Source organism: Panthera leo, chromosome C1 (genome assembly GCF_018350215.1).
Source record: "Panthera leo isolate Ple1 chromosome C1, P.leo_Ple1_pat1.1, whole genome shotgun sequence".
Taxonomy (NCBI): Eukaryota; Metazoa; Chordata; class Mammalia; order Carnivora; family Felidae; genus Panthera; species Panthera leo.
Genome location: NC_056686.1, coordinates 23,479,516 through 23,502,031, shown reverse-complemented (window position 1 = coordinate 23,502,031; position 22,516 = coordinate 23,479,516). Strand labels below are relative to the sequence as shown.

At 40.7% G+C, this 22,516-nt stretch overlaps 1 protein-coding gene across 1 annotated transcript in view; it reads left to right on the top strand.

Annotated features, from left to right (window-relative positions):
* SNRNP40 (small nuclear ribonucleoprotein U5 subunit 40) overlaps window positions 1-22,516 on the top strand; it is a 33,220-nt gene that overhangs the window by 2,607 nt on the left and 8,097 nt on the right. Inside the window, exons 3-6 of the mRNA XM_042952147.1 lie at window positions 1,347-1,440; window positions 2,630-2,795; window positions 16,082-16,204; window positions 21,524-21,644. Coding sequence (XP_042808081.1) covers window positions 1,347-1,440; window positions 2,630-2,795; window positions 16,082-16,204; window positions 21,524-21,644 — 504 coding nt within the window. The remainder of the gene's footprint in view (window positions 1-1,346; window positions 1,441-2,629; window positions 2,796-16,081; window positions 16,205-21,523; window positions 21,645-22,516) is intronic.

The window sequence follows — 22,516 nt, the reverse complement described above, 5'->3', positions numbered from 1 at the left end:
GTGATTCTTTTTTTAAAACCTTCAGTGCCACAGAAGGTATCAGTCTGAGCTGGTCACATCACAAACTGCATGGCTAACATGCTGAAATAGTGTCATGAAAATGTTGAGTGATCTTGGGTATAGAACTCAAGGTCCATGTAGTACAGGAGGAATCATGTTACTACTTGGAAAGTGAGTTGTCCTAGTTTGAGGGTATCTTCCTCATGGAGGCAAATCTTGAGCTGATTTAGCCAGACAAGAGATCTAGGCATACCAGGTTAATGGAAGTAATGAGAGAGATAGCTTTTCCTTTTCCCAGAGGTGTGAGGCCTTCCTCTTGATCCACTCATAGAATCCTAGCATGTGAAAAGAAGGAGGGGACATGGGGATCCTAAAGTGGCAACTCACTTGGATAATCTACCTGTACGTCATTAGGATCATACGGCATTTAGATTCTCAGCTGCTAGTTGGGAATACCCATTTTTCAGAAATAAGTAGAAAAAATCACTTCAGAAGAGTCATGAGAAAAAACAAGAGAGAAAATACCAGAAACATCTGACTCTTTTATTCTGGCATCGTTTGTTGTATTGTGAGATTAAGTGAGTTCTTTAGCTCTTTGCTTATAAGATTGTACCTCAAGGTAGATGGTAGCTATCTTTGCTGTCTTGATGTAGGTATTCTAGTTCTGTGATCCTTCAACTTAACAGTGACCAAGCATCTGGAAGAGTTGGGAATCTTTGCAGATTAATTAAGATCAATCCCTTAAATTGATGTGCTTAATTTCATCAAACAAAAAAATGGTTTATCAACAGAAAAATACCATATGTACATGCCTTAGTACATATAGAGGTGCTCCTTAATAATACTCCTCAAGCCTCATTCCTTGCTAGACCAAGCTGCCTGAGGACAGGAACTGTGTCTATTCGCTTATCTCATTTTACCCCAGCATCTGGCTTGTTACGGGTACATGGTACATGTGGAATGAGTAAATGTAGTATAAAGTCATTGCCATGTGCCCTTCAAGTCAGTTTGCAGCTTCTTGGGTTTTCTGTAAGTGCCATCATTTTGCAGTTCTCTTATACTCATAGCAGACATGTAGGAGTGAGTACCAACTTTTTTAACATTACAGCAGAAAACTTTCAGATTTAAAAAATTAGTTTTTTCAACCTTATGGAATATGAAAATATGGCATTACTTTTGTTTTAGTGTCAGGAAAATTGGTCCAGCTGGGAGAACCAATAGGGAGAATACTCCAAGGGAGTATAATTTCAAAACTGTCGTGATAAATTTAGAAGTACCTTTTCTGTGGCCAATGATGACTTTTCTTTTGCGTAGTAATGATCACAGAACCCCTGTCTCCCTGACAGTGCTGTGGAATGTCTATGGTGACTGTGATAACTATGCCACATTGAAGGGACACAGTGGGGCGGTGATGGAGCTGCATTATAATACCGATGGCAGGTGAGTAGTTCGCACAGTGGAATGACAGCTGCTTCTCCTACTAACTCGTCTCGGCATCCTTTCACATTGCATCCTTGAGTTTTCTCTCTCAGGAGACTGTGCCATCAAAAACTACTGCGTTTGGAGCAGCTACTTTATTCTCCTATCACTGTTAAGCCAAGTTTGGTGTTTCTTGCTCCGTGTATGCATTTATGAATACATCTCTATCACCTAACATCAACAGCTCAGGCAAATTTGTTTCTTTTTAAAACAAAATAAAATGTAATTTGCATATGCAGATATCGGTTATTTTTTTTAATAAAAACAATAAAATGTTTCTTTTGAGAAACTCAAAAACATAAATGAAAAAATAGCCCATATTCCTATGACTCCAAAGATTATCACTGTTAATCTTATGATATGTTTTTCTCAAGTTTTTTTCCTACTCGAAGCCATTTGGTTTTTCGTATACGTTAGAGCTTCATGTGTGATCTTTTCTGCTGCTTTTTTCCTTACTGTTATTCACCTATTGTACCTGTATCATAGTAGACATTTTATCATAAACATTTTAATGACCGCATAATTTTACAATAACCTAGGTAATATAAAAATGTGATCATACAAAGTCATTTAATCCTATTAGGTATTTTAGTGAACATTCATTGCTTTTATACCTCTGGCCTCTAAAATCTTAGGGTCCCGGAATCAACTGGTACATAACCTTGTATACATTTTCCCTGTTAGTATTTGAGTAAAGAGTGCCTTATGAAATCAATTATAACTTAGAAATCATTTTCGGAGACAAAGTAAAAACTTTACCGAGCCACCAGGTCAGGAATTGCTACAGCGTGTCTTCACTCTGCAGCAGGGAGTGATTAAACATTTCCAGATGGGAAAACGTCTAAAGTGTTGGCTATCTCAAAGGAGAAAAAGATTGAGAAAACTACTGGTATTAGGTTGTAATACATCATGGGGACTGACAGAAGGAAATTTATTTGACATTTCATAGAGTAGACCTTGTAACTGGGTCTAGAAAACCAACAGGATTTTGTTAGGGAGGGTGAAGCATTCCTGCATCATGTGTCAAACTGTCAGAGCACAACCTGTCAGTGGCCTTAAAGAGTGGCACGTTTTGGCAAGTGTTGTGTGTGGGGGGGGGAGGGAGTGGTTGCCATTGCTTTTCTTATTTCTTTTTTTGTTCTTCTTGTAGTATGCTCTTCTCCGCATCCACAGATAAAACTGTGGCAGTATGGGACAGTGAGACAGGCGAGAGGGTTAAAAGGCTGAAAGGACATACTTCCTTTGTGAATTCCTGTTACCCAGCCAGGAGGGGCCCCCAGCTTGTCTGCACTGGCAGTGATGATGGTACAGTTAAGGTGGGTGTTGTCTGTCTGTCTGTTGCAGTTTCTAAGGTTACATAATGGGAACCTATCTTGCTTTGTACCTGTGCCATACACTCCTCTCCACAACTTTGCTTTAGCGGTCATTTCTCAAAACAGAGGCCTTTTAAAATAATACGTTTTGTTTTTTTTTTTTTTAATTTTTTTTTTTTTAACATTTATTTATTTTTGAGACAGAGAGAGAGAGAGCATGAACAGGGGAGGAGGGGCAGAGAGAGAGGGAGACACAGAATCCGAAACAGGCTCCAGGCTCTGAGCTGTCAGCACAGAGCCCGACACAGGGCTCGAACTCACATGACTGCGAGGTCATGACCTGAGCCAAAGTCGGACGCTTAACTGACTGAGGCACCCCTAAAATAATACGTTTTAAGTATCCTCTAGAATAATAAATATTAGAACCATGTTGAACCATTGTGACATGAAACGACATGAATCACCCGAATTGGATTTTTGACTCAGCTATTTACTTAATTATGTGATCTCAGGTAGTTCACTTTCCTGATCCTGTTTCTCAGTCTTTAGAACAGTGACCGTAATATACATGTCTTCCAAAGCTGTTGTAAAAGTATAGTCACTATATGAAAAGGTCAATATGTGGTTTAGTAACAGTGTCATTTATTTAGTCCAGTGATTTCCAACCTGTCTTCATATCAGACTCACCTGAAGAACCTGTTAAAAATACCCAGATTCTAGTTCAGTAGGTCTGGAGTGAGAATTTTGGGGGTTTTTGTTTTTGTTTTCTTAAATTTTTTTTTTTAATCTTTATTTATTTTTGAGAGTGAGAGAGAGAAAGAGTGCGAGTGGGGGAGGAACAGAGAGAGAGGGAGACACAGAATCCAAAGCAGGCTCCAGGCTCTAAGCGGTCAGCACAAAGCCCAACACGGGGCTCGAACTCACAAACCGTGAGATCATGACCTGAGCTGAAGTTGGACGCCCAACCAACTGAGACACCCAGGCGCCCCAAGGGAATTTTTGTTTTTAAATTAAGACATTTTTTTTAGAAGAGCTTTAGGTTGGCAGCAAAATTGAGGGGAAGATACAAAGATTTCCCATATACCCACTACCCCCACATGCACAGCCTCCCCCATTTTCCCCCACCAGAGTGGTACATTTTTTTACAATTGATAAACCTACGGTGACACATTACAATCACTCAAAGTCCATAGTTTTTATTGGGGTTCACATTTAGTGTTATACATTTTGTGGTTTGGGACAAGCATATAATGACGTGTATCTATCACTGTGGTACATTTCGGAGTATTTTCCCTGCCTTGAAAATTGTCTGTGCTCCTTCTATTCATCCCTCCCACCCCTGGCAACCACTGATCTTTTTACTGTCTTCAGAGTTTTGCCTTTTTGAAATTGGCTTCTTTTACTTAGTAATATGCATTTAAGATTCTTTCATGTCTTTTCATGGCTTGATAGCTCATTTGTTTTTAGTGCCAAATAATATTCCATCATCTGGATGTAACCGTTTATCCATTCACCTACTAAAGGATATCTTGGTTGCTTCCAAGAGTAGGTAATGATGAATAAAGCTGCTGGAAACATCTATGTGCAAGTTTTTGTGTGGACCTAAGTTTTTCAACTCTCTTAGGTAAATGCTAAGGACCGTGATTGCTAGATCATATGGTAAGAGTATGTTTAGGTTTGTTTTTTTTTAATGTTTTTTTATTTTTGAGAGAGAGCACATGTGTGTTCAAGCGGGAGAAGGGCAGAGAGAGACCGAGACCCAGAATATGAAGCAGGCTCCAGGCCCTGAGCTGTCAGCACAGAGCCCAACGCAGGGCTCGAACTCCCGAGCCGTGAGATATTGACCTGAGCTGAAGTCAGACACTTAACCGACTGAGCCACCCAGGCACCTCTGAATGTGTTTAAGAAACCACCAATCTGGGGCACCTAGCTGGCTTAGTCAGTGGAGCGTGCAACTCTTGATCTCAGGGTTATAAATTTGAGCCCCACATTGGGTGTAGAGATTACTTAAAAATAAAATCTTAAAAAAGAAGGAAAGAAAGAAAGAAACCACCAATCTCTCTTCCCAAGTGTCTATACCATTTTACATTCCCACCAGCAATGAACGAGAGTCTCCATTGCGCCACATCATCATTTGGTGGTGTCATTGCTTCAGATTTTGGCTCTTCCAATAAGTATGTAGTGGTACCTCATTGTTGGTTTAATTTGCATTTTCGGGATGACATTTGATATGGAGCATCTTTTTATATGCATTTTGTTATCAGTGTATCTTCTTTGGTGAGATGTCTGCTATCTTTAACTCATTTTTTTTATCATGTTTTCTTATTGTTGAGTTTTAAGAGTTCTTTGTACATTTTGGATAATAGTCCCTTATCAGATGTACAAATATTTTCTCCCTGTCTTGTGGCCTGTCTTCTCATTGTCTTGACATTGTCTTTAGCAGGCAGAAGTTTTTAATTTTTTTAAATTTTTAAAAAATGTTTGATTATTTTTGAGAGCATGAGAGCACACCAGCAGGGAAGGGGCAGAGAGAGGCGGGGACAGAGGATTCAAAGCAGGCTGCGTGCTGACAGCAGAGAGCCTAATGCAGGGCTCGAACTCATGAACCAGGAGATCATGACCTGGGCTAAAGTTGGGATGCTTAACCGACTGAGCCACCCAGGCACCCCCAGAAGTTTTTAATTTTAATGGAGTTCAGCTCATCAGTGTTTTATGGATTGTGCTTTGGTGTTGTATCTAAAAGTCTTTGCTATACCCAAGGTCGTCTATGTTTTCTTCTGTTACCTTCTCGGAGTTATATTTTACATTTTATATTAGATCTGTGATCCATTTTGAGTTGGTTTCTGTAAAAGGTGCAAGGTCTGTGTTTAGATGCATGTGTTTTCATGCGAATGTGCAGTTGTTCTAGTACCATTTGTTGAAGAAACTCTGTTTGCTCCATTGTGTTGCCTTTGCTCTTTTGTCAAAGATCAGTTGACTATATTTATGGGGTTCTACTTCTGGGCTCTCTATTCTCTTCCACTGATGTATTCTTTCCCCAGTACCACGCTGTCTTGATTACCGTAGCTTTATAGTAAGTCTTGAAGTCAGGTAGTATCAGTCCTCCTCCTCCATTCTTTTCCTATCATGTTGGAAATCTTGGGTCTTTGTCTCTCCACATAAACATTAGAATCAATTTGTTGATTTCCACAACACATTTTGGTTGGGATTGCATTGAATTTATAAAGTTGAGAATGACAATATTGAGTTTTCCTGTCCATGAACATGGAAAAACCATTTATTTAGTTCTTTGATTTTGTTCATCAGAGTTTTGTTTTTTGGGGGTTTTTTGTTTTGTTTTTTTAAACTATTTTTTTAAAGTTTACTTATTTATTTTGAGAGAGACAGTGTGAGCAGGGGAGAGGCAGAGAGAGAGAGACGGAGAGAGTGAATCCCAAGCAGGCTCCGTACTGCCAGCGCAGAGCCCTATATGGGACTGAAACCCACCAACGGTGAGATCATGACCCGAACCAAAAGTTGAACACTTAACTGACTGAGCCACCCAGGTGCCGCCATTCATCAGAGTTTTGAAGTTTCCTTCATTTGGATTGTACATATTTTGTTAAATCTATACCTAAATATTTCTCTTTTGTTTTGGGTGCTAATGTAAATGACATCGTGTTTTTTAAGAACCAGGATTTTTTTTTTTTTAATGTTTATTGGGGCACTGGATTACTCAGTCAATTGAGTGTCTGACTTTGGCTCAGGTCATGATCTTATGGTTTGTGGGTTTGAGCCCCATGTTGGACTCTGTGCTGGTAGCTCAGAGCCTGGAGCTTGCCTCAGATTCTGTGTCTGCCTCTCTCTCTGCCCCTCCCCTGCTCATGCTGTGTCCCTTTCTGTCTCTCAAAAATGAATAAATGTTTAAAAAAATTTTTTCTTAAGTAAAATGTTTATTTTTGAAAGAGAAAGCATGAGGGTGGGGACAGAAGATCGGAAGTGGGCTCTGTGCTGACAGCAGAGAGCCCAGTGTGGGACTTAACTCACGAATCGGAGACCATGACCTAGGCCAAAGTCGGATGCTTAACTGACTGATCCACCCAGGTGCCCCACGAACCAGGATTATTAAACATGTTCCTCAACATGATTTGATGTAGCAGGTCTGACATTTTGGAAGCCATTGATCTCATCCAGCATCCTCATTTTATTTTTTTATTATTGTTTTTATTTGAATATGGTGATACATAATGGTACATTAGATTCAGATGTACGACATAGTGATTCAACAAGTTTATACATTATGCTGTGTTCACCACTGCATCCTCGTTATCAAATGAGGAAAATGAGGCCTAAAAATAATTACTTATTTCAAGAGCACACAAGGACATACTACTCTAGTACCAACCATTTTTATTCTTTCTTTGGCACTAATTTGGTACTCTGGGAAGTATTTTAGTGATTAAACAAGGAGGGACTTGAAAGGAGTATATCCGAGAAACCACACTAACCTTGTGATTGTTGCTTTTTAAAATGAATTTGCTTTCTTTTCATAATTAAAGTGGTGACACTGACATACTGAATCATCTGCTTGGAGATATTGTCCTACTAAATCATTTTTATGATAAACCCAGTCACTTGGGGCCTGGTGCTTAGCTAGGAAGAGAGTGTATGGCTTAGGAATGACTCCAAAGCCCAGAGCTCTTAATCTCCGTGTGCCATGGTTGGAGAGTCTGCTTTGTAAACTGATTCGCCAAAGGGCCTTTCAAAAGGTGGTAAGAGACGACAGGGCCCTAAGGAATTTTACCGAGGGCCTGCTCTATCAACATCTAGGAACTTAGTCCTGTTTATTTTTGGCTTTCCTTCACCTTTTCTCTTCTCTTTCTTTCATTTTGCCTTTTCTTTACCTCTTTCCTCATGTTTGCCTTTCTGTCTCTCCTCGGCTTTTCTTTTTTCAACTACTCCTTTGTGAGTACATGTTTGTGTTTTCTGTCCTCCTTTCAGTTTCTTGCTTCTCTTCTCCTCTAATTAAACATGATTTGAAATAAATGTTTTAACTTTGTCACTCAAGCTAATATTTATCTTAGTGTGCAATATGTCACATCAACTAAAGGTGACTGTTTTTTAACCAATTCCTTATTCTTAATTTCAACATATTTTTTATAATTAATGCTTTGTCGAACAGCCTTTTACATATGCCTTTTAGTTAGTTATCAGGTTGGAATGCTTTGTTGATTATTTTCTGTTTTAGGTTTGTAGGTGTAGGAATTTAATAACCTCTGTTTCTCTAAGGGGGGAGCTTGTGTTACATTTGACGTATCAGGATTCGCAACAGAAGACGAAGCTTTCAGTAATGCTTACGTTTTCAGTCTAGAAATGGCATCCTGAGCATTGTCCATACTAGTAGTTTTTTCTGTTGTTTTTAACAATGTTTCATACTGTTTTTCACAGTTTTTTCATATTGTTTTTAGCAATCTATTCTTTCTGGTAAAGTACTTAGAAAATCATTTTTATATCATATCATATGTTTAAGGCATATATATTACTATAGATGTGATATATATACACATACATATAAATACAAATTGTTACAATTCAGTCCTAGTGCCATTATGTAGACGAAGACACAGAAGGTTTTCAGGTTAGAGGTGGAGGTGTGGGCCATTGTGACCCAGAGTGGAGTATGAGGCCCAAGTAAGGTGAGGAGAGCATCCATGCAAGTTGGAGGCAGTCCATTGTAGGGAGATGGGGACTGAGAAGGGTGAGGAGGGCAACCACATAACACAGTGTCGGTAGCCCAGAATAGGGAATTGGAGCGGGGAGCAGCCCAGCATGGAGAGTTGGTACCCTAGCAGAATAAAAGGGTCATCTATACGTTAGTGGAGTAGGGGGAAGTATGGGTGTCACAGCCTGAGCTGAGGGTGTCCACATAGTGTGGGAGCAGTTTGGGTAGGGAGTCTGGGGCTGAGGCTAGCATTCCTGAGGAAAGGCAGCCTGGAGAGGGATATTAGAGCCAGAGCAGGGTGAAGTGGGTATTCATACAAAGGGATGACCCATATGGGATGAGGAGGGGTTCACATCAGATCAGCCCAGGATGGGAATCACAGTTCAGACAGGGAAGGAAGAGGAGAAGGGTAGAAAAGGATGTGGGAGATTGGTTACATTCAGGAAGCTTGATCAGATAAGTAAATATAGTAACGGGAGGCAGGTTTCTCATTGTCGGAGGAAGGAGTTACCAGTGCAGGAGGGAAAACTAAGATGCCATCTTGTGTTGTTGGTATTGAACTGGAAGTGTCAGTGTGAACTGATAAACATTCAACGCATAAACAGGCGTAGAAGAAATAGGAGATGTAAATGGGTATTTACAGGTGTGTGCGCGCACGCGCCTGTGTATGCATACATTGGCAACTGTCCACTGAGAGGGTTTAGGAACAACAGTCCAAAAGCAATGAACACATCTACTGTGCAGGTCTTGGCCTTTAAACACCATTTTCCACTGAAGAAACCAGGGCTCCCTATTTCAGGACTGGGCAGGGAAAGTACCAGATGAACCTGGAACATCTTGTGCAGAAAGCTTGTCAAAAGAACATCTTTTTTTTTTTTTTAATTTATTTATTTTTGGGACAGAGAGAGACAGAGCATGAACGGGGGAGGGGCAGAGAGAGAGGGAGACACAGAATCGGAAACAGGCTCCAGGCTCCGAGCCATCTGCCCAGAGCCTGACGCGGGGCTCGAACTCACGGACCGCGAGATCGTGACCTGGCTGAAGTCGGACGCTTAACCGACTGCGCCACCCAGGCGCCCCAAGAACATCTTAAATCAAATGATCAAACTGAACATTATTCATGATGGGACAAAACAAAATTGTGAGCCACTCAGTAAAATACAATGAAAATGCAGCATCACTTCAGTGATATTCCTGCCAAAGAGGCATAACTTGAATCTAATCATGAGGAAACATCAGACAAACCCAAATTGCGGGACATCCTACAAAACAACTGTCCTATAATTTTGAGAAGTGTCAAGGTCAAGGAAAGTCTGAGAAATTCTTCCAGGCTGAAGGAAACTAAAGAAACATAACTGCTAAATTCAACACATGATTCTGAACTGAATCTTTTCTATAAAAGGCATGTTGGAACAAGTGGTGAAACTTGAATGAAATCTGAGAACCGGTTGGTAGTGATGTGTTGGTGTTAATTTCTGCATTTTGATTGATTGTGCTGAAATTATACAGGATTGTATATGTTATATGTATTATATATATTTTTATAGGACAAATACACTCAAGTATTTAGGAGTGATGGGACATTAGGTCAGCAGTTCTCCAATGATTCGGGCAACAAAAATGTTCTCTTTTACTTCCAACTTTTTGTGTAAGTTTGTGAATATTTCAAAGTAAAATAGTCTTTTAAAAATGATGGTCATCTGGAACTAATATTCTAAAACATTTGAATCAGGGGCACCTGGCTGGCTCAGTCAGTGGAGCGTTTGACTCTTGATCTCGGGGTTGTGAAGTTCAAGCCCCACGTTGAGTATAGAGATTACTTAAAATCTTTTAAAAAATTAAATATTTGAATCAAACTTTTTTTTTAAATATTTATTTATTTTGAGAGAGAGCACATATGCGCATGCGAGTGGGAGGACCAGAGAGAGAGGATTCCAGGCAGGCTCTGTGCTGTCAGCGCAGCCCAACGTGGGACTCGATCTCACGAACCTCAAGAACGTGACCTGAGCCGAAATCAAGAGTCAGACGCTTCACCCACTAAGCCACCCAGGCGCCCCTGAATCAAGCTTTAAATGACTACCATAGCTTTTAGGATAAAATCAAAGGTTGATTTGATCTGTGTAGAGATTATTAAGACAAAGATTGTACTAAATCTGGAAGAGATATGGAGAGGCTAGATTATCAAAGCCTTGAATTCCAAACTAATAGGTTTGGACATGATTCTGTAGCCAGAGGAATTAGTGAGCAGGGGTTAGGTACTGGTTCTCCAGAAGAGGGGTGAAGCACTCTTTTTGGACCATTTACCTGAGTAACCAAACCTAAGCCTTTTTAGGTTATGTTTTCATGAGTTTGCATTCCAAACCATGAGAATTGGAAGGAGGAATCCTTGTTGGCACAGAGATAACAACCCAGACTGCTTGTTTACCGCAGATTTGAATGTAAACTTCAGGCCTTTCCTGAGATTCTATGGCTGGTTCCTTTTTTTTAAGTATTTGTTTTGAGAGACAGAGAGCACAAGCTAGCGAGTGAGAGCACATGCACCAATAGGGGAGGAGCAGAGAGCAATGGAGAGAGAAGATCCCAGACAGGCTCTGCCCTGTCAGCACAGAGCTCCACTGGGGGCTTGATCTCCCAAACCATAAGATTATGGACCCGTGAGAGTACGACCTGAGCCCCAGTCAAGTGTCAGGTGCCCAGCCGACTGAGCCACCCAAGTGCCCCTAAAGATTTTATTTTAAGTAATCTCTACATCCAGTGTGGGGCCCAAGATCAACAGCCACATGCTCCACCGTTTTAGCCAGCCAGGCACCCATCTTTTTTTTTTTTTTTTTTTTTTAATGACATGTGTGTAAACCTTGGGACACCATCACCCCAGTCTTTGTCATTTGAATGAAATGACCCGCACTCTTAAAACATCATGGTTCACCTTACCAAGTCTGTCAGTCATTTGTTGCAACATCTCTAAGGTGCCTGGGTGGCTCATTAGGTTAAGCATCGGACTCTTGTTTTCAGCTCAGGTCATGATCCTGTGGTTCTCGAGTTTGAGCCCCAAGTTGGGCTCCACACTGGCAGTGCAGAGCCTGCTTGGGATTCTGTCTCCCGCTCTGCCCCTCCCCTACACACACACGCGTGTATTCTCTCCCTCTCCCACCCTCCCTCTCTCCCTCTCCCCCTGTCTCTCCAAGTAAATAAAAAAACTTTAAAAGAAAGGAAGGGGGGTCGCCTGGGTGGCTCGGTCGGTTGAGCGTCCAACTTCAGCACTGGTCATGGTCTCACAGTTTGTGAGTTCGAGCCCCACGTTGGGCTCTGTGCTAACAAACAGCTCAGAGCCTGGAGACTGCTTCAGATTCTGTATCTCTCTCTCTCACCCTCCCCTGCTCATGCTCTGCCTCTCTCTGTCTCTCAAAAATAAATAAATGTTAAAAAAAAATTTTTTTTTAATAAAAGAAAGGAAAGAAACATCTCTAGGCCCTCCCTATTATCCACACTCTATAAATGCAGATCCATGTTGGGGTGCCTGGCTGGTTCAGTCAGTAGAGCATGTGACTCTTGATCCCAGGGTTGTGAGTTTGAGCCCCATGTTGGATGTAGAGATTACTCGAAAATAAAGTCTTTAAAAAAAAAATGTAGATCCGTGTTATATAAATTTATTTTTTAAAAATAGAGCCTAATTGTTTAGGGTATGGGATTCTAGAGTTGTTATACCTAATTTTTTTTTTAATGTTTATTTTATTTTTGAGAGAGAGAGCACGGGGGAAGGGCAGAGAGAGAGGGAGACAGAGGATCTGGAGTAGCCTTTGTGCTAACAGCAGAGAGCCTGATGGGACATCAAACTCACGAACTGTGAGATCACTACCTGAGCTGAAGCCAGATGCTTAACCAACTGAGCCACCCAGGTGTCTCGTTATACCTAATTTTTATCTACTATTACTATTTTTTTTAAGTGTTTATTTTGAGAGAGGGAGGGAGAGCACAAGTAGGGGAAGGGCAGAGAAAAAGGGAGAGAGAAAATCCCAAGCAGGCGCCCCACTGCCAGCACAGAGCCCAACTCGGGGCCTCATCACACGAACCGTAAGATCATGACCTGAGCTGAAATCAAGAGTCAGACACCGAACCAACTGAGCCACCCAGGCACCCCTATCTTCTATTATTAATAAATCAAGTAGCCATTAAAAAGTTAACGGTATAAAACAAGTGTAGATTACTTTAGTAGTTATAAGAAATTAGCATATATTTTAGTATGTTTAAGTTAATATAACATGAACATAACAGAATCAGACAGTACTAAATTCTAATTCTTGTTTTGCTATTGACTTGCTGGGTGTTTGTCATCAAGTTAATTCCTTCTTTGAGCTTTAGTTTGCTCATCCATAAAAATTGGAGTTAAACTAGATCATCTAAGTGTAGTAATTAAAAAAATTTTTTTTAATCTCAATCTGCATTAAGAAATACATTTTAAACTGTGACCCAGTATATACTCCCCTCAGTATGTCTGTGTTTATGAATCATCCTCTTCTATATGTGACATTATCTTTTCTATGTATTTTTTAGATAAGGGTAAAATGTACATAATATAAAATTCACCATTTTAACCATTTTAAAAGATGTACAATTCAGTGATTTTTAGTACATTCACAATGTGTGTGATCATCACCATGATCCAATACCAGAATATTCTTGGCACCCCTAAAAAGCACCTTCCTACCCATTTAGCAGTCAGTACTTTTTCTCTGCTTTCCAGCCCCTGGCAACCATAATGTACTTACTGTCTCTATTGGGAATAGAATTGTACAATATGTGGCCTTTTGTGTCTAGTTTCTTTTGATTAGCTTAATGTTTCAGGCTTCATCCTTGTAACATGCAGTAATACTTGATTCTTTTTTAACACTACTACAAAGATTTGTGTACAAGGTTTTGTTTGAACACCTGCTTTCATTTCTCTTGGGTATATATCTAGGAGCAATCTAGGATTGCTGGGTCAAAGAGTAACTCTAACCTTTTGGGGAACATCCAGACTTTTCCATAGCAGCCACATCCTTTTTTATTTCCACCAGTGATGTTCGAAGGTTCCAATTTTTCCACATCCTCACCAGCACCCCTTATTTTCTGTGATTTCTTTTTTTTCCCCACTAGTAAGTGTGAAGCAATATCTAATTGTTTTGATTTGCATTTCCCAAATGATTTATGATGCTAAGCATCTTGTCTTGCGCTTATATCATCTGAAAAGAAATGTTTATTTAGGGCCTTTGCCCAGTTATTGGACTCTTTGTGTTTTTGTTGTTGAACCATAGCTTCTTTTTCTGGATACTGGATCTTTATCAGGTATGTGATTTGCAAATAATGTCTCTCACTATTGGTTGTATTCTCATTGTGTGGATACCATCCTCTAATGTACAAAAGTTTCTAATTTTTAAAAATTTTTAAATGTTTATTTGTTTTTGAGAGAGAGAGAGAGACAGGAGGGACAGAGAGTGAGGGAGACACAGACTCTGAAGCAGGCTCCAGGCCTGAGTTGTCGGCAAAGAGCCCAACACGGGGCTCAAACTCAAGGACTGTGACATCACGACCTGAGCCGAAGTCAGATGCTTAACTGACTGAGCCACCCAGGTGCCCCTAAAAGTCTCTAATTTTTATGAAGTTTATTTTTTCTTTGGTCACTTGTGCTTTTGGTGTCATATCTAATAATTCATTGCCAAATCCAAGGCCATGAAGATTTACCCTGTGTTTTCTTCTAAGAATTTCATAGTTTTAATTTTTACATTTGAGTCTTTGATCCATGTGGAGTAAATTTTTGCATCTGGTGTAAGATAAAGGTCTGCCTTCATATTTTAGGTATGGTTATCCAGTTGTCCCATCGTTTTTTAAAAGATTTAATTTCTTTTTTCTTCTGTTAAGAGCCATACTTTTTTGCTCGTTTTCATGCTTCATAATTTCTTGTTGAAAACTGGACATTTGAATATTATAATGTGGTAACTCTAGAAATTAGATTCTCCCCCTGGGGTTTGCTGTTGCTCCTTGTCGTAGCTGTTTGATGAATTTTCTGAACTGATTTTGTAAAATCTGTATAGTTTGCCATACGTAGCCACTGAAATCTCAGTTTCGTTAGCTTGGCGATTCACTAATGATTTCGGCAGAGATTTTCTTAATGGCTTGTGATTAAAAGAAAAACTCCTGGTCTTTGCGGATTTGCTCTGTGTGCGTGTTGGGTCTGTCTCTGCCTCTCAGCCAGGCCGTTTGCAACTTTGCATTAGGCTTCACTTCTTGCTTGTGCACAGGTTTGAGCCTGTGCAAGTCAGCAAGAGGAGAGCTTAGGGCCTTCTCAGGGCTTTTCTGAGCATGTGCCCAGACACGGGCATGCAAATGGCCTTCTAGAGTCCTAGGAATATGTCAGCTTTTCGACGCCCCTTTTCTCCAAATTGTCTCATTCCCTAGCTTTCCTCACAAGCTTTTTGGTTTGTCTGTGGTTTGCTCCAACTGCCATCCCTCGCTCCAGATAGCAGAGGCTAATGCATGTGCCTTTAAATGTTGTAGACAAATGTCTCTGCCCTGGAAGCGTTCCCAGTTAGGCAAAGTAAAGTCCATCCCTTTAAGCTCATCCTTAGGGAGCCACCAGACAGTTAAAAACCACGACAGTTCTTTGAGAATAAGGAGTAAGGTCCCTTCTGCTCCCTCTGGTCCCAGGAACCTATCCTGGGGATGTGGGCCATTGTCTTCAAAGCTATTGCTGCGTAAGAGACGGAGCCAGGGTAAGTTAAGACGCTACAGAACTCTGTAAGATTCAGGAGGGTTCGTTCCTCATTAAGCAGTTGCCTGGCTGCTATAAGCTTCTGATTAGTTTCGAGAGTTCTGACAAAGTTGGTTCTGTCAGTTTTTTTGTCACATAATTCTCTGCTCTTGTAGAGGGACAGCCTTTTAGTATTCCCTGCTCTTCCATTTTTGCTGATGAGAAAAGTTTTTTTCTCTGTATTTTTTCATGTAAGCCACAGCTCATTAATGAGTTAGGATCTCCAGTTTAAAAACACTGGTCTGATATCCTTGCTATGTTAAAAATATATGAACTAGGGGTGCCTGGGTGGCTCAGTCGGTTAAGCGTCTGACTTTAGGGGAGGTCATGATCTTGCAGTTTGTGGGTTCGAGCCCCGTGTTAGGCTCTGTGCTGACAGCTCGGAGCCTGGAGCCTGCTTCGGATTCTGTGTCTCCCTCTCTCTCTGCCTCTCCTATGCTCATGCTCTGTCTCTCTCTCTCTCTCTCTCTCAAAAAATAAGCATTAAAAAATTTTTTTTTTAATATAAACTAAACAAGTAGAGGATTTCCATTCTAAGGGCGTGTTGATTAACTATATTTATTCATACTTTAACAAAGGAATCTGAAAATACAACCAAAGTGATTGGTTCTCCCAGCCTTCAGATACATTGGCAAAATTGTGGTCACTTCTCACCGTGTTACTAGGAAATCCGGACAAGTTTCTGAACAGGATCCCTATTAAAAATGTATTCACCTGTACAAAGTCCTTGGATTTTGGGATGTATTATGCAATTATTTCTTAGAATGATGTTTGACTATAGACCCTCTTGTTCCTCTGCTTCAGCTTTGGGACATCCGGAAGAAAGCAGCCATCCAGACATTTCAGAACACCTACCAGGTGTTAGCTGTGACCTTCAATGACACAAGTGATCAGATTATTTCTGGGGGAATAGACAATGATATCAAGGTATGTTTAATGTTTGTGTTACATTTCCCTTTCACCTCTCTTCACTCTCAGAGGTAATGTTTTCAAACTTCTGAGATTTTGGTAGCTTTCCACTTTATACCAACTACAAGGAGGATAGTAACTTAAATCTTGTTTTCCTTCTGTCCTGTCTTCATTGACAGAAGTCAGAGGTTGCATTACAGCTCATGTAAATGCCATCAGGGACCAGACAGTTAATGTGAATTGTGAAACCCTGTGTGTGGATTCTGTGAACATGAAGAATGCATTCCCTGCCTAAAGACATTTGCAAACTTTTTTTTTTTCCCACTGTGATGGCCTGATGAGATAACACTGAAGCAGTTTGTGATTCTCAGCTCCAATCTCTCAGCATATCTTTCTTTTTGAGACTATGGAAAGGAAGTTTTGGGGAGTCCACAGCTAAGAAAGAGGGAAGTGATGATGTCATAGAGAGTGGCAGTAGTCCATACAGCAGTACAGTGTGGCTCTGGCTTTTGAGTAATTGACTTGGATTCTAATCCCAGTTCTATCATTTTCTAGTTTTTTATGACTCCAAGTTGTTTAACTTCTATAAGCCTCTCAACAGTAACAATAACGTCTACCTTCTAGGGTTGTTGTGGGGATTAAATGAACCTAATGCATTAGAGCACCTAGCAGTTTCTGGACACAGCAAATGCCAGTAGAAGGGAAGTGTTTTGGGGGGCTACCCAATTTGCGTCTGTCTTTACCTGTTGGCTTCCTTAAATATTTCGAAGATTTTGACCTTACTTTCTGTTGTACTGTTAGAGTGGTAACTGGTGAGTAAATATTCAGCTTCCTGTGTTGTCAACCACCTAAAACTTGTGCTGTATTCCCATCCCTCCTTGCCTCCTTCGCTGTTACAGTGGATGACATGTGCTTGCTTTTGTCTAAAGGTAGTCCCTTCAGCAGAAGGATTTCATCTCCTTTTCCTGTCTGGGCCTTCATGCCATCAGTTTTCCCAGATGGTGTGTTTTCTTTCTTTCTTTTTTTTTTTTAAATGTTTATTTTTGAGAGAGAGAGAGAGACAGAGTGTGAACAGGGGAGGGGTAGAGAAAGAGGGAGGCACAGACTGTGAAGCAGGCTCCAGGCTCCAAGCTGCCAGCACAGAGATGGACGCGGGGCTCAAACCCACGAACCGCGAGATCATGACCTGAGCTGAAGTCAGACGTTTCACCAACTGAGCCACCCAGGCACCCCCCCTTCCATGACTTTAATTGTCATCTCTGTGCTGATGACTCCATATTCCTGGCCCAGATCTTCAGCTCCAGACCCCTGTATACGACCAGCCCCTCAGAAGTCCCCCACTTGGATATCCCACAATACTTGAAAATTGACCACTTCCAAAATGTAACTTCCCATCCCTTTTCTATCATGTAACTTGTATGGAGAATATGGAATCCGGGCACAGGAACTTAATTAGATCATCTTAATAGCTAATGCACTGTTTCCCAGAGAGAAGTTTGGGAGCCCATTAGCTTTAGAATCACTAGAGGGCATCTTCTATACCTGACAGTAGGTTTGTGTCATTAAGGTATTGTAATTTTCATACTTTTAAAATTATTATTGGGGTGCCTGGTTGACTCAGTCAGTAGAGCATGCGACTCTTGATCTCAGAGCCGTGGGTTCAAGCCCCCCCATGTTGAGCATATAGCTTACATCAAAAAAAGAAAAAATTCCCATTAAAAAAAAAAATACATTACTATTAAAGTTTACACATGGTGAAATTAACTTTGTACAATTCTATGAATGTTTATGCTTGCATAGATTTGTATAGCTACCACAAACAAGGTTCAGAACAATTTTTATCACCCCCAAAATTTATAGTGCACTCCTGTATCAAACCCTCTTTCCATTCCTAAGTCCTTGCAACCATTCTTTGTCATATAGTTTCTTTTCTAGAATATCATACAAATGGAATCATACAGTATGTAACCTTTTGAGACTGGCTTCTTTTACTTAAGGTCTGAGAATTTGATGCCCTCATCTACACTGAGGAGATAGACTAGTTTAAGAATAATACTCTTGTGCCAGTAAGGCCTTCTTACCACATACAGTGTGACTTATTCCATACTCTTTATCCTAGCCTATTCCTGGGTCTTCTATAAACAGATATTTTAAATGTATGCTATAATCCTTAAGGGATACTTGGTTCCTTTTTAGGATTTGAAGGTTTTCCATGTCCTCTCAGACACACACCATATGTTATTCCTTCTCTTAGGGTAGGTGGTTTCTACAGATAGCTAGTCAATCATACCGGTTTTATTCTGAAGGCTGAACTTATCTTATATAGAGAATGTGTAAATAAAGTCCCATAAGTACAGCAATTACATATATCACTAGCTTTTTTCTTTTACTTATTTATTTTTTTTACTTTATTTTATTTATTTACTTACTTTTTAATTTTTTTTTAATGTTTATTTTTGAGAAAGATAGAGTGCAAGCGGGGGAGGGGCAGAGAGAGAGAGGGAGACACAGAATCCAAAGCAGGCTGCAGGCTCCGAGCTGTCAGCACAGAGCCCGACGCGGGGCTCGAACTCACGAACGGTGAGATCATGACCTGAGCTGAAGTCCACTGCTTAACCGACTGAGCCACCCAGGCGCCCCATATTTTAGAGAAAGAGAGTGTCAGTAAGGGAGAGGGTTAGAGGGAGAGAGAGAATCCTAAGCAGGCTCTATGCTCAACACGGAGCCCAACACGGGGCTCGATCCCACGACCCTGGGATCATGACCTGAGCCAAAATCAAGAGTTAGACACTTAAACCGACTGAGCCACCCTGGCGCCCCTCACTGGCTTTGTTCTAAAAGAATGTCCTTCATGTTTCTTTGAGAAGTCCCCTGATTCTGGTTTTGTATAATTTAATGAACTAGTTCCTGGTTATCATATGTGGGTTTTTTCCCCCCTTTTTTTGGTAAAGTTTATTTATTTATTTTCTTGTAATCTCTACACCCAACAGGGGGCTTGAACTAACGGCCCCAAGATCAAGAGTCACATACTGCTGCCACTGAGCCAGCCAGGTGCCCCAGTGCTACGTATTTTTACATCGTAGCTTTCTAGTCTTTATCTTTTAAACTAGTGTATAGACATTCAGATTTTTCTGCCAGTGCTTTGTTTTCAGGAAATTTTTTTTAGGTTTATTTATTTATTTTGGAGAGAGAAAGGGAGGGAGGGAGGGAGGGAGGGAGGGAGAAACAAGTGAGGCAAGTGCAGAGAGAGAGAGGGAGACCCAGAATCCGAAGCAGGCTCCAGGCTCTGAGCTGCCAGCACAGAGCCCAACGCAGGGCTCGAACCCACAAACAGATCATGACCTGTGCTGAAGTCGGATGCTCAACTGACTGAGCCACCCAGGCGCCCCAGGAAATTTTTTTATTAGAAAGTACACAGTATTCCAAAAGCTTAGAAAAGCTTTCTACCCTGTTATACTGTTTCCAGTATGAAAACTCATAGTCTTGCTGCCCACCAATCAGATGCCCAAGCATTCACTGAACAATTGATTTGGGATTTGCGAAATGTCTTGCTTAAATTAGTGCTACTTTCTACAGCAAATCTGGATATGTGTTGGCTGTGCACAACGTGTACATGCCTCAAGAAGGAAGGTCTGGAAATGGCACCCAAGTGCTATGAGGGATGGCTTTGCATTCTCTCCTAACAAGCTGAAGACTTCAACAGTGTCTTCCCTGAAGAGGAGGAACAGTAGCTTGAACAAAAGACGTCAGCCATTTCAAGCTTTCCTGATTATTGAGGCAGCAAACACCTGACACAAAAATGATTGTATATAAAGTGTGTTGGGTTCCACACATGAGTGAGTTATTGATGGGGAAAGTGGAGTTGTCTGCCTTCTGCATTGCTTTGACATGCAGCACCAAACTCATTTCTAGATAAGGGAAGTGCCTTGCTTAAATAGGCAGCAAAAACATTTTTTTTCCCACTCAGAAAAACTACATGGCAGTATTAAATCAAATTTGGAGGAAATTCTGTGTAATACCAATGACCTTACCAAAATTGCTGTTCTTTTTTCCATATGACATTCCAGACCATTGCTATTGGCTTTATTTTTTTTCCACATAGTTGCAGTCTGTGTAAATATAAATGCTATTTTGTATCTTCTTTATTAGCTTAATAGCTTATTATTGGAACATTTTTCCATTTGGTCCTCAGAGTTATTTTTAGAGGTTGCTTAATAATAGCTACCAATTATTGAAGGCCTGCTGCATACCAGGCATCTGCTGAGCATTCTATTTGAGCCATAAGAGGTAAATGTTGTTATCCCCATCTTACAGACCAGAAACAGGCTCAGAGAGGGTTAGTGGCCCAATAAGACAGAACTCTTAGGACTGGGTCAGTCTGACCCTAAATCCTCAGTCTTTCCACTCTGCTGTACTGTCTCTAGCAAAGTCCCGTGGTGGTGCAATGTGTTCATGGGCTGTAACTTAATGAACCATTTATATTCCCTGTTTGATGTTAGGTTATTTTTAGCTGAACTGTTTCTTCTACGTTTCCTACCCAGGCAACAGTGAATCTGCAGTTCATTTTTCTTTTAATAAATATGCTTTTCTGTAGTGTGTGTGTGTGTGTGTGTGTGTTGTGTACCTATAACATTAAATGAAAATTGTTAAGCGCGTATATTTCTGTGTATTATCTTAAGATACATTTACATGTAATCATAATGCTCTTTTCAAATGACATGTTCACTTGTTTTTCTATAGTTTTTTTTTTTAAGTGGATTTATTTTGACAGAGAGCGTGCATGCGCGTGCGTACGCATGATTGGGGGAGGTGGGGAGAGGGGGGTACAGAGAGAATCCCAAGCAGGCTCCATTCTTTCAGCACAGAGCCTGACGCAGGTCTCACTCTCACGAACTGTGAGATCATGCCCTGAACCAAAATCAAGGGTCAGATGCTTCAGCTGAGCCACCTAGGTGCCCCTTCTATAGTTCTAATAGTTTAAATTGCTAAGAATCATAGTTGAAGCATTTTAAATGCTACTTAGTTTTTTAATTTCTAATACATTTTGTTATGATTTGAGAACAGTCTCTGTAAATTTTATTAATTTTTGTTAAACATAAGTTTTGACATTTATTAGCCTTCTGGTCAGACATAGCACTTTTGACTCCCTTGTTAGAAAGACAAGAGTTTTTTTTCCTCTTTGACAGAAATCCTCTATTTTGTGCTAAAGTTATACTTGGCCCACAGCCAGATTGAGAAGGGTTACCAGTTTCTCCAGGCCATTGAGTCTTTAGTAAAAACTCTGTTTCTTTGCTATTCTCAATTTGATTTCTGGGAGCAACTTTTTTGTTTTTATAGGTCTGGGACTTGCGCCAGAACAAGCTCACCTACACCATGAGAGGTCATGCAGATTCAGTGACGGGCCTGAGTTTAAGTTCTGAAGGCTCTTATCTCTTGTCCAATGCAATGGACAATACAGGTAACATTGGAAAGGAAAGCTCTCCAAGTGCCCAGTCACTGTGGACCCTAAAGAAAGCGGGCATTGGGTGGTAGAAATTGTGCTGGGATAAATGTGGATCCAAGGAAAGAGTCAAAAGTGGCTCGCAGGTTTCTACCAGGGCAGTTAGGAAAACACATTGTAACAGAAAAAGCTTTAAAAGATATGGTCAAGAAGCCAGGATTCTAGTCCCAGATCTGCCATCTAATCCCTGAGCAACTTGACACAAGCTTTTAAGACCCATTTCAGCGTCTGGTGTGCTGCGGATGTAGGCAGCATACTAGAAACTCTTGGTGATCGTTAGTTTGTTGAGAAACGTGAGTCTGCAGATCCATCCAAAGCAGTTCGCAAGCGTTTCAGAGAGCACCAAGCTTGGCTGATCAGCAGAGCTGTGGGTAGAACTGTGCTCTTTCTGCCAGCGCGTCTGCCCTCCCCACTTCAGAGCACTGACTGGTGTGACAAGAGGTCCTCATTACGACATCGCAACATTCCGCATTCACGCAAACACTCTCCTCTGCTTGTTTCTGAGTTGCTATGTGGGAGGATGGGTTTACTAGAGCAAAAAGGAGGATGGAGTATATGCTTTGTGTTGGGAGAGCTTAGAGATGCCCCTCTGGTGTACAAGTTCATAGGCTTGTCAGGAACTGAAATGCTTTCACTGACATTTTGTAATACAAACAGAGCCTCGCATTCAGCGGGTTCTTGAATGAATGAGCACCCTTATTTTCTGACTATCCTCAAATCAGTAGCAAACTTTCATGCATACCTTCACCTTTCTGTGCCTGATTTCAAGGACTGTTTTGTTTTTCACACTCAATTAAAATGACATCGTCACTTGAATTCCACTATAGTTA